At 40.5% G+C, this 14951-nt stretch overlaps 1 protein-coding gene across 1 annotated transcript in view; it reads left to right on the plus strand.

Annotated features, from left to right (window-relative positions):
• The window catches only part of FAS (Fas cell surface death receptor), a 34194-nt gene that overhangs the window by 499 nt on the left and 18744 nt on the right, over window positions 1-14951 (plus strand). Inside the window, exon 2 of the mRNA XM_006058448.4 lies at window positions 13837-13993. Coding sequence (XP_006058510.4) covers window positions 13837-13993 — 157 coding nt within the window. The remainder of the gene's footprint in view (window positions 1-13836; window positions 13994-14951) is intronic.

Genomic DNA, 14951 nt, shown 5'->3' on the forward strand with positions numbered 1-14951 from the left:
GGAAACCAGGCTACTCGTTTTTCTTGGGGCTGGATGCGAAGCTGCGAGCCCTCGAGGCAGGCGGAACATCTCTGGGTGCCCCCTGGGAACGCGGTTTGCGGCGCCGAGTGGGTGGGCGCGGGGGGCTGGCCGGTGCCGAGGATGTTTGGGGGTCGCTGCAGGGAGACCCCCGTCTGAGGCAGGAAAGGGTCTTCTGGATAAGTCCTTGCATGTCTCTCTAAGGCTGTGCTATGAACGTGGGCGCCCCGGGGCGGTGAGAACTTGCTCTCTCGAAATTGATAACACAAGTTTTTCCAACACTTTCCAACTTTGGGAATAAATCAGCCTCGAGGCAGTGGTTACACCAGAGGCTTTGGAGCGTACCGTTTCTTTCTTGAAAACGTTATCTTGGGGCTGAATGCTCCTTAAAGAGACTTGTTTACCTTTTTGCCGCTACACAGAAAAAGAAACTGTTTTGTTTCCCTTCCGGGAATCCCTCTCCTTGAGAGTGTGAGTCACTATCTCAGGTTTGCCCCCCGCCCCTTTTTTTCCCTCTCTCTCTCTCTTCCGTTTTTTTTTTTTTTTTTTTAAATCTTTCATTGCTTGCCGGACTCGGAGGCGGGAGGTAACCCTGGCCCCATTGCTCAGGCGGTGGTACCTGCTGCCACCGCGCATGCGCTAAGTAGTCTGTACTTGGCCTAGACGCCTAAGCCGCATCCACCTCTCTTGGAGAGTCCCTGCCTCAGATATCCCGGCTTGGTGATGGCTGATGGAAGACTTTGGCCTCAAGGGGTTCATTTGAGTTCCGAACTCTGAAAACCAGTGGATTCTTATTTGCTGGGCCTCATCGACGTGCCAGGCAGTGTGATAGGAATGTTTATGAGTATGATCTCAGTCAGTTCTCGCAGCAGCTGCGCAGTATCTCCATCTTACAGATGGCAAAATGAGGTTCAGACAGCTTACGTAAGTCGAATCCAAACAGTAAGAGGCAGGACTGAATTTAAATCCAATTTAGATCCCATTCCAAAGCCTGGGGGGTGGGCGTGGGGGTGTCGACCGCAACTATGTCCAGAGGACACCAACAAGAGTTTTAAGAAAAAAAAAAGATAAAAAATCGATGTCTGGAACCGTCTTATGGTTGGAAAAAAAAATTCTCCCTGGTCCTTTTGGAAGTAATGTACGATATTTGGGCTCCTTTAGAAATTTTCTTTGAGAAAATTTGAGATTCAAAGTTGGGAAACCATTTATACAACCTCAAATCACATTCTTCCTTATCATGAACCACTGCCTTATTGCAGTCTTGGTTGCTTTGACAATCTCTTCGTTCTAGGAACAACAATTCCAGCTAGTATAGCAAAATTATCAAAGCCCAGACCTACACTTTACTTTTATAATAAAAAGTGTCTCTACCAGGGGTGCCTGTTTAAAACACCAAGGAAACTGCTTTTCTGAAAGAATGCACACGTATTCATACACACATATGTGCAAATACAGATTTATTTACATTTATTTGTATATGCAGATTATAATAGCTATGATATATATTAAACATTTATTATTGTTATATGATATAGAACCTCAGAAGTGAATGTTTATTGGATAAAAAGTGTTAATACAGATGTGTAGAAAGAAAAAAATCTGATATAACTGTATCACCTAGATAGTGCTGTTTACATTTGTAGTATATCCTCTATTTCCGCTTTCTAATATGGCTCTTCAGTTTAGTTACCCAGAATCCTGCCCTGCCCCCATCACGGGCCAAGCATCACACCTCTGTTCTTAAAGAAGTTTCCACACCATTATGTCAGCTTGTGTGTCTCCAGAAAATGCTTGCTTTTATGACCTTGCACTTAGTGGGGCTTACTTACTAGTCGCAAATAAATTAAACCAGTTAAACCGGCGCGTGAGTGCTAACTACGTGGAACACAGAAGCAAATTTGGTTCAGTCATGTCAGTGGACTGGACGCGGATGGGAGGGAGCGACCATGCTGTCTTTTTTCCTCTTTCTTTCTCTAGTTCGTTCATCTCGAGTGTGATCTATCAGCAAACATCCCATCCTTTACCTCTTTCCTTCTTTCTTCCCTGTTGAAGTTAGTTTTCTTTCTCTTAGATTCTGGGTGTTGTTTGGATACAGAAGGAAAGGCATAGTTACTTTAGAAATTTGTGTGAGAAATAGCTGTGAGCACTGCTGCTGCTGCTTTTAATAGCACATAGTTTTGATAGCTTTTGTTTTATACTATTTAGGTCTATGGTTAGGCAATTACTAGATAGCCATTTCCCTGTCCTTTATTTCTTGGAGTTTTCAAAATTATGGGCAAGGGAAAGGAGAGGGCAGCTGAAAAAGTGTATTTAAAGTAACCATACAGGACAGCTTTGAGGAGAAAATAAAGGACAGTTGTTTAATTTGTAATTTATAATTTTTCCATAAACAAGGCTAAGAAGCAAGAAATAGGTTGTGGTGTGTTTCTGTTTATTGCTGTTTTTAGCAGGTTTTCCTTATCTCATGGCGGACTTGAAAATTCTTTTGAATAAAATAATATTATGAAATGTAATTTAAAACACAGCATGTAAAAACACACATTGATAAAAGATGGCAAGATTGGGAGGCAAAAATGAAATTGATATGTGAAGATCCTCAGGGCCTTCACTGCTAGCTTCAATTAGCTGAATGAAAACTCTTCTATTGTCTATCTCCATAATACAGTTAACCACCCTTAGTGGCAAAACTAGAGTTTAATTTAGCAAAGCAGTTTTTATTCTAGCACTGAGTTTATAGAAGGAGAAAAGTGAGATAGAGGCAAAGAGGACTCAAGATTTTGATGTTGTCTCTAAGTAAGTTTCTTTGGAATACTAAACAAGTAATTGACTTCTAAATAGTTAAGAGTGGAAGTGTCAGCATTTCAAAGGAACCTCTCTGAAGGCTACTAGCACTATGCCACAACTGCCAAGGAGTAATCACTTTCTAAGAGATGATCAAAAACCTGAATAAGGAAATCCCCAACTTGAAAACCCCTAATGAGTTAAGTACATTTTGGTAAATTATCTTGGGTTCCAAAAGTCCCTTAAATGAGCACATGTTTTGTAATAGGTACTAAAGATTTATTGACTTATGATGAAAAGTAATAATATAAAGGTAATAACATGTATAGCTTGTTACCAAAAAATTATTTGCAGAATCATTGTAAGTACCTTAATGGACAGTAGTGTATTCTTTTTGCTATGTGTGTATATCTATTTACAAAAGTGGGAAAACAGCATTTAACTACTTAATAAGTCCTTTCATTTCCCAGAAGACCTTTGCTTTTAAATGAAATAGATAAAATGAGTAAATAAATAAACAAAAATGAAATAAAGTAGTGTATCTTTTGCTTTGTATGTAATTGGATCCCTAGCGCCAATTGAGTATCTTCCATTCAGTCTTAAACAGAAACAAATAATTCAAATGTACTTGCCTACTTTTATTTTCTTTGATGTGAGAGTATGAGTAGTAAGACTCGAATTAGAAAGTTGATCATTGTAAGACTGTTAACTTCACCTTCCTCAGAAGGAAATAGGCTGGTTCTCCTCTTTGATCACAGTTCCCTTCTTGATTTGGAATGAGCTTTTGCGCAACTGAGCCATCCCCATCTATGGACCAGTTAGAAACAGCAGCCATTGCTCTACTGGACACCTGGCTAGAGACCCACTAAGTGAGGGGTGATAGTAACTTTTGTATGAAATTATGCATTCTGATTAAGGCTAGTCTTACAAATTAGCAATCTGACTACAAACTCATTCAGCCGATGTACTCTGCCCAGCAAAGCAAGCAAACCTACTATATGTAGGTATTGTTAAGCTGTGAACTGGGATAAACTTGGGAAATTAGAATAAACTTTTTTTGAAGTCATTAATGTCAGGCTGTCTTATAGTCGAGTGATGCTGCATAGTAGATTTAGTCACTTCTGTGTTCTGGGACACCATAAATATAACCTGTGAGAAACGTCAATACTTTTGATTTCTGAGATCAAAGATCTTGGAAAAAAGAGAGAGAGAGAGAGAGAGAGAGAGAGAATAAACTCAGAACATGTGGTATCAGGTTCCCACCCCTTGCTGAGGTTTGAGCTTTGGTTTTTAGCCATCTTCACAAAAGGATCCTTATACCTAATGGACTGTTTTTTCATATGAATGTCTGTCTTGGGCGTGATTTCAAAAATTGGGCTTACATTGCCCCAGACTATGTTTTTGTTTTTTAATATTTATTTATTTGGCTGCACTGGGTCTTAGCTGCAGCATGCAAGATCTTTATTTGGAGCATGTGGGATCTAGTTCCCTGACCAAGGATCGAACTGAGGATCCAACCCAGGCCCCTTGCATTGGGAGCATGGAGTCTTAGCCACTGGACCACAAGGGAAGTCCCTGCCCCAGACTGTATTATGTCTATGCTGCACTGTCTTGACACATACAGAATGTATATAGGCAAGTATGTATTTTTAATATTAGTTGCGGCATTTAAACGTTGGAGGATTTTGGTTTCTCTTGAAAAATGAAAGGTCTGGACCCACATGCCACCTGGTCCCCACCCTCCTGGATCAGAAGGCTGCCTCTTGGGTCCAGGTGTGCCTCTCCATTTTGACAGCCCTGCCTACACTTTGTTGTCTGTTCCACCTGGATGCTTTACTCCTGTGACCCTTCTGGGCATTTGAGAATTCTTGGGCTCTAGTTTAGGACTCGGTAATCCTCCCATTTCCTCCACCAAAGATGACTTCTCTTCCTTTCAGGCTTAGTTTTAGAAGGGTAATTATTTCTCCATGAAAAGTCAAATTCTAATTGGCAAGTGCAGAGCACAGAGGCTGTTGGTCTGTAATACTCTTCTCACATGTAGATGTACTCATCTGCTAACCTCAGATTTCGCTTCCTCCAGCCCTGAAGACCTTCCCAGGTCTTCAGCTGCGAGGAGCAGCAAAATAACCAGGGTTATTAGATACTAAAAAACAAGGTTGAGCATAATCATGAGGAGGCCCCATTCTCAGAGATCCTGATTCTGTAGGTCTGTCCTGGGACCGAAGCATTTCTTATTTTTAATGTATCACTGTGTATGTGTGTGCTCAGTTTTGTCTAATTCTTTGTGACCCCATTGACTGTAGCCCACCAGGCTCCTCTGTCCTTGGGATTTCCCAGGCAAGAATACTGGAGTGGGTTGCCATATCCTTCTACAGGGGATCTTCCTGACCCAGGGATCGAACCCGTATGTCTGTGTCTCCTGCATTTCAGGTGGATTCTTTACCCGCTGAGCCATTGGGGAAACCATCACTACGTGATTCTAATGTTTTTCAGGGTTTTAAGGACAGTTTTTCTAACTCTAGCACAAAACCCCAAATCTAATCCCAAATGGAATTCTCTAGGTTTCATTTTACTTTATTTATGACTTGATTCAGTCAGGAGTCTAACCAATCACTTACTCTACTGACTTTGCTATCTCTCTCCTGGTCTTCCCAGAAACCAGCCTTAAGAAAGAATGAAGACCTTACTGGAATAAGATTACCTTGTGTGTTTTTATTTACACACAAAAAATAAGAGCAAAAGAAATCTTCACTTATCTCTTTAATACTGAAATGTTTCTGTGTTTAGAAAATTTAGAATACTTGTTTTTATTTCAGTTTTTCAATAATGTACCTACTACAAAATACCATCACTATTAATATTATCTCACTTTCTATACAAATAGAGATGCATTGAACAGTCAGAAATGGTGGACTATTAATGGTTTTTTAGAAGTTCTTTTTCCTAAAGTGTTGACCAGTAACTAAAAGTCTGAAAAGGGAATGACCAGTACTCGTGTGTTGTTACAATTGTGTCCTGGACAGTAGGGGCCAGTGAGATTTCAACTTTCTAGTGGAGGTCTGTAAGACTGGGAAGTTCAGGTTCCTCCTGGCCCCTGAGGATTCCAGTTCTGAAGACCATTTTCAGTCTCTAGTCTGTTTAGCACAGTGATGGTTGAAGATGGGATATCCTAATGCTCAGCTGCGAGGGATTCCCAAATGTGTGTGCACCACAGACCTCCCTCAAATCCAGACTCTGAGGGAATCAAGAGATGGTGGTGTGGGCCAATAGGTACTCATTTCCTGTGGCTGCTGTAAGTGGGTGGCTTAAACAACAGAAATGTATTTTCTCTCAGTTCTGGAGGCTAGACGTCTGAGATCAAGATGTTGACAAGTTTGGCTTCTCCTGAAAACCCCGAGATAATGATCTGTTCCATGCTTCTCTACTTGGCTCGTGAATGCCCTTCTCCCTGTGTCCTCATATCCTCTTCCCCTTGTCTCTGTGCCCAAATTTCCTCCTCTGAGAGGGACACCAGTCATATTGGATTAGGGTGCACCCAATGACCTCATTTGGATTTCCTCTTTAAAGACCCTGTCTCTAAATGTGGTGACATTCTGGGTTACTGGGGTTAAGACTTCAACAGAAGAATTTGGAGGTGAGGGAGAGACAACTCAGCCTATAAGAGCCTGACTCTCTTGATCCAGACCCGGCCGCCAGTTTGGGGCATAGCTTCTTCTAACAGATGAAGGGCTTGGGTTCTAAAACTCTTCCCAGTGATTACTGGAGAGCTTGTAGTCAGTCGGAAGTATGTGGTAAGTATCAAAAATTCTCAGTGACCATACTAAGCATCTGTCTTCTTACTCTTGTCATTTGAAGGACTGCCATTTTTCACCTTCCGACACCTTTTTTTTTTTCTCCTCTGCTTTTATAAATTCTTTTCCTGTTGCTTTGAACTTCACTGAGAACTGAAAAAAAGATGATTTTTTTTTTTTTAAACTTCCTTTTCAAACCCTGGCTCATCTCTTAGGGCTATTGCCACACTGATTCTTTGAAGTAACCCTAATAGGATTCTCCGTTTCTTCCAGTAGTTTGTTTAATGCAGTCACTGTGAGGCTACTCTATTTGTGATTGCCATGTTAGACCTTGAATGTTTACAATTCCTGGGAAAGCATGGTGAGCTTGTCAAAGGGGAGTGATAAGCCTCAAGGGTGGTCGTCAATTTCTGGATCTGGCCCTTCCTGCTTTGTTTCTTCTATGTAGTAACCCAGTTGGCTATGAAAAGTGATCCATCATATGATACAATTCATTAATATAAAGTCAACCGTCATCTGATACAAGGGACAGACTCTCATGTCAGCCTGTTTTTGAGAGTTTCAAAGGGAGCAAATGCAAAGATCAATGATAGGCTAGGAGGACTCCTGGTTCCCAGCTATTCATTGCAAATCCCCGCACCCACAAGGGACTCACAGTGCCTTCGATGGCTGTGCTCAGAAACTCCTCACCCAGATGGGAGGAAGGGAAACCCAAACTCCCCTTCTTTTCAAGATGCAGATCAGGGCTAGGAAGTTTCCCCTTCCCTGCCAGCCAGAATCCCAGCCTGGATAGCCCTGCCACAGTTTTCCCAGACTAGAGGGCTTGGGACGGACTTCTGGTTTTCAGAAAGTTCCTGCTAACTTCCTCCACCCTCAACACGCATTTGCTTTGAAGGTTCATTGTAAAATTAACACTCAGCCATCTTGCCCACAATTGTCTGAAAACAGACTGCATTGTTTGCATGCATAAATGGAGAAAGCGATTAAGAAACTGATTTATAAACCAGAACCAGAGTCCAGATTTGCACCGGAGATGCCGAGTCTTCCCTTAGCCTGTCCTAACGGGGGTTATCCAATGAGTCATTTCACATACTCTGTTCAGCTTCCTCAGCTATAAAATAAGAAAGTAATAATTCCTCATGTCTAGGTTTATTGTGGTGACCGTGAGGTGATTTTTGGAAGGAATGATGCTAAAGCTGAAACTCCAGTGCTGTGGCCACCTCATGCAAAGAGTTGACTCATTGGAAAAGACTCTGATGCTGGGAGGGATTGGGGGCAGGAGGAGAAGGGGACAACAGAGGATGAGATGGCTAGATGGCATCACTGACTCGAGGGATGTGAGTCTGAGTGAACTCCGGGAGTTGGTGATGGACAGGGAAGCCTGGCGTGCTGCGATTCATGGGGTTGCAAAGAGTTGGACACAACCGAGCAACTGAACTGAACTGAACTGAGGTGATGTATATGAATGAACTTCATAAAACGCCAGGCAAATGTCAAGGGAGAATAGGTAAATGACTCTAGGGTTTGGTTTCCTGACAACACTTTTATGAATGATTCAGAAGGACTCTATCCATTCGACCGAATGACATTTTGGTCATAATATTCTCCTCACTTAGGATGCTAGATATGAATTGCCACTTCATTAACAGAACTCTTAAAATTCTGAATTTAAGAGATTGTAATATTTTTATGTGCCATTTCTCAAAATGAATTTCACCAGGTTTTAGGCTTTATGCTGTTAAAGCATCTACTGGGCATGCTAAATAACAAATCTTACCTTTCTTCATCATTTCATAAGAAATTTTCTGATTTGCATAAAATATTAAAATCTTGTAGATAAGGAAAGACTCAAGAAGATCCAGTTTTTAAATCTATGTGGAAGTGGAGCAGATGGTTACATGGTCCCCTTCTGCTCTGATGTTTCAGGATTCTACAAGATTGCACATCTGTGGTTATGATTGGCTATATGATCCCACTGCACTGTGTCTTTAATAGTCAATATGTTAATTACCTGTGTGGTTCAGGAGACATTGATCTTTATCTCTGTTAATCAGATCAGATCAGATCAGATCAGTCGCTCAGTCGTGTGCGACTCTTTGTGACCCCATGAATCGCAGCACACCAGGCCTCCCTGTCCATCACCAACTCCCGGAGTTCACCCAGACTCACGTCCATCGAGTCGGTGATGCCATCCAGCCATCTCATCCTCTGTCGTCATCTTCTCCTCTTGCCCCCAATCCCTCCCAGCATCAGAGTCTTTGCCAATGAGTCAACTCTTGGCATGAGGTGGCCAAAGTACTGGAGTTTCAGCTTTAAGCATCATTCCTTCCAAAGAAATCCCAGGGCTGATCTCCTTCAGAATGGACTGGTTGGATGTCCTTGCAATCCAAGAGACTCTCAAGAGTCTTCTCCAACACCACAGTTCAAAAGCATCAATTCTTCGGCGCTCAGCCTTCTTCACAGTCCAACTCTCACATTCATACATGACCACAGGAAAAACCATAGCCTTGACTAGACGGACCTTTGTTGGCAAAGTAATGTCTCTGCTTTTGAATATGTGCCTGTGTGGTTCAGGAGACATTGATCTTTATCTCTGTTAATAGCTAACTGTTAATAATATTTTTGCTGAGGACCTCAGGTATGTCCCCATTTGGGCTAAGCCAGGTTGCTCTGGGTGTGACTTGCTTGGAAAGCCCTTTTCAGCTAATCATCTACTTGCAACAAGTCAGTTTTCTTATTCAGTGGCCTTCACAGACAACTCTTCCTAAAAGAGCACTGCCTCACACCTCAAATTCTCCATGCCCCCTAAGCTTGCCTTATTCCTTTAAATAGTCCTCATTCCTCTTGGTTATGTTGCCTATTTCTTTGTTTCTTCATCATTTCCCTCCGTGTGATGCCTAATATTATTTGTCTACATGACTGGACCATGGCACCCAGATATTTGTTCAAACAGTACTCTGGCTATTTCTGTGAAGGTTTTGTTTGTTTGCTTTGTATGAGTTGAACATTTAAAGTGCTAAACTTTGAGTAAATTAGATACCTTCTGTAATGTGTGTGGGTCTCATTCAATCAGTTGAAGGCCTTAGTAGAACGAAGACTGAGAACCACCCCCACCCCAAGGAAGAAAGAATTCTGCCAGACTGCCTTTGAAGTTCAGCTGCTACTCTCCTCCGACTCTCCAACATACTGACCTACCCCACCAGCAGAATCTGGACTTGCCAAGCCTTTACAGTTGTGTGAGCCAATTCCTGAAAATCAATCAGTCTCTCTTTCTTCATACACACACACACACACACACACACACACTCAGTACTGGGCCTGTTTTTCTTGAGAAACCTGACCAATAACTTCATTTACATATAAATGCTATAAGAGCTGAGTCTTTATCTGTATAATGCTCTGTTCCCGGAGTCTGTCTGGCGCGTAGCAGGCACTCAACTGGAGGTGGAAATGGCAGCCCACTGCAGTATTTTTGCCTGGGAAATCCCATGGACAGAGGATCCTGGTAGGCCATAGTCCATGGGGTCACAAACAACTGGACATGGCTGAGTGACTAAACAGCAGCAAAGGTACTCAGCAAAGTATTTGCTCATTTAAATAATTGATTAATGTATCAGCTAAGATTATTCCGAGCAGAATCTAAAACTGAGGTCCTTTTGACTTTTTAATCTTTGTTATGATGGTTAATTTTATTCCTTTTTTTCCCCATTTGGTTATCATTTTCCTTAGTTTATCTGCTTTTCAAATCTTTAATTTTCTGGCCTTTTCAGCTTTTTTGAAAAACAATTTTTGAGATTTCTGATCATTTAGTTCTTTGTGGGTTTCCTGCCTTGTCACAATTAAAAACACCCCAGTTTCTGCCAGGAAAGTTTGGGTTAAATCTTTGCATACTGCAAACTTGAGCTAATATAAAAACTTTAAAAAATGCAAGCTGTGTGGAAACTGTTTACATCGAATCATGTAACAGAATATGCTCTTTAGACACATCTTTCTTTTTTTAATACTTGACATAATTCTTTGATGCTGAAGTAAGTAGGAAATGTTTCCAGAAATTGAACTCTCTGAAGCTGGTGTGATCAGATATTAAGTGAATTTGGTGCCGGTGTCTGCTTCATGGGCAATGATATTTATGTCTTTCACTGTTCTACTCCAAGATTCACATTTCTCAAATTCTGAATGTATTTTGGACATTGACTTGATTTCCAGTCAAAAACTTCAACACTAAAACGAAATGTATTAGCAAGTACATTTCTTTCAGACAGTTCCAGAAAGTTGAGTATATGCACAGTGTTTTTAGAAATAACACTAATGTAACAATTCATAAATATAAAATGTGCTGCTCCTCTGAACACTCGATCATTTAAACCAGGAATTGTGGACCTGCTTATAATATTGTCACATGATTACTGAATGAAATTAGCATACCAAGGAAGATGGGCCCTATATCTGTAGGGTACACACACACACACACACACACACACACACTCTACTGTGTATCAACTTTGAACACCTTTAAATTGTCAGTTTTGACTAGTCCAATTTTGACTCAAATCTCTTTGAGTTTAAATGTGTGGCATTTTGTTCAGTTTCTGGTGAGATGAGAAACCAGAATTGAAAGAGGAGAGCAAGTAGTATCTCACTGTTAACTCCCTCTTTCCAGGCCTTGAGGTGGCTGATAACAGAAAGAATTGCTCCTACTCAGTTTGGTTGCTTAGATTCAGTTTTCCATTATCTGTTGTAGAAGGGGCTTACTGATTTCTTCTAGCTACAGAGACTTGAACATTTGTGCAAGAATTTTCATGTGCTGCCAATGTCTGGAATGTTATATGGTTAGTATGTTTAATTCCTGACTGTCACATAGAGCAAAGTTTGTGATAGAATAAGGATCCTAAAACATGGGTGATTTTCGTTTGAAAGCCCTTCCCATCTTAACAGTGAATGCTTTGGTGTGATTTCAATCACATTATTTCCTCAAGTGTCCAATTCAGTTACTGTTCATTAGCTATTGATTCTATGATTTAGAAGAGGGACTAATATTAAGATGATCTTCTGTAGAGAAGGTAAGAATTGGTTGGGGAACTGTCATCTTGAAAAGAGAAATTGATACTGATGAATATCTTTAGTTCAGAGCTGCTTTAGACAAAGACCATAGATTCAAATGTGTTTTAAAAAGTAAAAGTCAGGCAAATATAATGTTAAAAAATCAAAAAATTCCCAAATGATTAATATATTACAAATAACATGCCCCTGTGCAAGTCTGCTTTTGGAAACTTAAAATTCATTTTCGATTATAAACAGTGTTACGCATATAATTATAATTTATATATTATATATAATATAATTTCAATTATAATCAGTGTTACGCATCTCTGTATTCACAGAGTAGGTGCTAAAGAAATGTCTGTTGGGTTGTAAAGGCAGTGGTTTGATAGTGAAGCCAGTACACTGAGGCATAATTCCTCTGATCTGTTTACCAGCTCCAGTTATTCTTTAAATAGAATTGTTGACATAGAAAAAGTAAGCTACATTTTATGGTGAGTTGGGTGTAGCAGGAAAAACACTGTAATCTGAGTAATATGACTTAGACAAGTCCTAGCTCTCTGCTTTTTTGCTCATGAGTGACCCTGGATAAGTCAGGTATTCTCTTGATATTTTGGTGTGATTTTTTTCTCCTGGAGTCTGGATGTTAGTAATAGATTTTTGCTTTTTTATTTATTTTTAAAATATTTTTCTTCCTTTCTTTCTTTGACTGGGCTGGGTCTTAGTTGCAACATGTGAATCTTTGTTGCTGCACACAGACTCTCTCTAGTTATAACATGTGGGCTCCAGAGCTTGTGGGCTTCAGTAATTGTGGCACATGGGCTTAGTTTTTCCATGGCATGTGGGATCTTAGTTTCTCCAACCAGGGATCAAATCCATGTCTTCTGCATTGCAAGGTGGATTCTTAAGCACTGGACTACCAGGAAGTCCCTGGAAATGCATTTTTAAATCAGCCATCCCAGAAGGAAAAGATGGCAACCACAGCTCCTTCATCCTTCCTTCCTTGGAGGTCCCATGGTATCTTGTGACTTGGGAATGCAGGCTTTGGTGACAAAGGGGGAAGGGCTAAAAGGGAAGATTTGGGGACTCCTGTGACAGTGATTTATACACAAAGAATATTCAGTTCCCTTAACCCAGAACATGCCATGAAGTAGAAAAAATAATGTATGCCATGAAAAATGTGAAAAATGACCTTGAGGGAAAAAACCCTCAGAACTAGTAGTTTAAAAAATTTTGACGCTTGGCAATGAATTTACATATTCCACACAGAAGGAAAGATTATTTAAATTTGTGTTTAGAGAGACAAACAATAAATGTTCAGAAAACCTGAGAAAGGGATCAAACGGACATTAACCCCAAATGTTTCTATACATTTTAGGAGCTCATTTTTCTGAGGAACTCAAGCCTACAACTGACTAAGATAAATTTGACACAGTGTCCCTTATGGATTTTGTCTCCCAAACAAAGGAACCAATATTAAAAGAAGTTCATTTTTCCTGAATAAAAGTGAAAAAAATCCTGTTGGATTTATTGTGAAAGCCACCAGGCTCTTATGTCCATGATTCTCCAGGCAAGAGTACTGGAGTGGGTTGCCATTTCCTTCTCCAGCAGATCTTCCCCACCCGGGGCTTGAACTTGAGTCTTCTGCACCGTTGGCAGATTATTTACTGTCTGAGCCACCTATTAGTGCTGGTTAACCAGGAAGGAGTTCATCAGCACTGAATATTCTGTCACTATATATAAAAAAGGAAGAAATCGAACATGCTGTAAGCGAAGTAGCAGGTTTGGGAGAAACGACCACTTTTTATCCTCACAGCGCTTCGAGACAGAAAGTACTGTTGTCGCTTACAGATCAGGACCTTGAGGATCCCTGAGGTTATCTAACTTGCCTAAAGTCAATGTCGACTGCAGAGCTAGGATTCAAACCACAGTTGTTTTGAAATTTCATGTATTTTCCCAGTCTGCTTCGTTGTCCCTTGAGCTACCATCTGTGATGCTGTTTCTCAGGTGGTTTGGAGAACCCGAGGTTTGGACTGTTATGCACTTGACCTGCTCCTTTTTTGGAGATGGGTCAGTGGAAGAATGGAGCCTATGTTGATCTGTGTGCAGCAAATAAAATACATACGTTTGGGGTGAGTTAACACCTTTTTACCCAGTTGCTTAGTTCAGAAGTCAGTAAAATTCTCTTCATGCTTTTCTTTTACAGATATTTATCTCTGTTTCTGGACCATTGTCTAAAGGTGAAAATGCCCACATGGCTGGTATCAACTCTGAGGGGCTGAAATTGAATATTACTGAAGCGAACTCCTGCCAAGAAGGCCTGTATCGTGAGCATCAGTTTTGTTGTCAGCCTTGTCCTCCTGGTATGTTATACACACACAAACAAAAAAAATCCAGTAATCAGAGTGAAAATCCGTGTGAGGACTAGCATGTGGTAATAATGAAGAGAGTGTTTTTACAGCATTTAGTTCTCCTGCATTATGGCATGACTGAAAAGAAAAAACAACTATGACATTATTTTCCCAAGACTGGCTTAATTTTTAAATTTGTTTACTTTTTAATTGAAGGATAATTGCTTTACAGAATTTTGTTGTTTTCTGCCAAACATCAACACTAATCAGCCATGGGTGTACATATGTCCCCTCCCTCTTGAATCTCCTCCCCATCCCACCCCTCTAGGTTGTCACAGAGCCCCTGTTTGAGTTCCCTGAGATACACAGCAAATTCCTGTTGGCTGTCCATTTTATATGGTAATGTAAGTTTCCATGTTACTCTCTCCATACATCTCACCTTCTCCTCTCCTCTCCCCATGTCCGTAAATCTAGTCTTTATGTCTGTTTCTCCATTGCTGTCTTGCTAATAAATTCATCAGTACCATCTTTCTAGATTCCATATATATGAATTAGTATATGATATTTATCGTTCCCTTTTTGACTTACTTCACTCTGTATAATAGGTTCTAGGTTCATCCACCTCATTAGAATTGACTCAAATGTGTTCCTTTTTATGACTGAGTAATATTTATCGTGTATATATACCACAACTTCTTAATTCATTCATCTGTCGATGGACATCTACGTTGCTTCCGTGTTCCAGCTATCGTAAATAGTGCTGCAACGAACGTTGGGGTACATGTGTCTTTTTCAATTTTGGTTTCCTCAGGGTATATGCCTAGGAGTGGGACTGCTGGGTCATACAGTGGTTTTATTCCTCCAAGACTAGCTTATTTTATCTTTATCACACTGGTTTGATGTGAACATGAGTAAATATAATTTGTAAATCACATGTAACTCACAAGTGAGAGGACTTATTTGCTTAGCT

This window comes from Bubalus bubalis, chromosome 23 (genome assembly GCF_019923935.1).
Source record: "Bubalus bubalis isolate 160015118507 breed Murrah chromosome 23, NDDB_SH_1, whole genome shotgun sequence".
In the NCBI taxonomy this organism is placed as follows: Eukaryota; Metazoa; Chordata; class Mammalia; order Artiodactyla; family Bovidae; genus Bubalus; species Bubalus bubalis.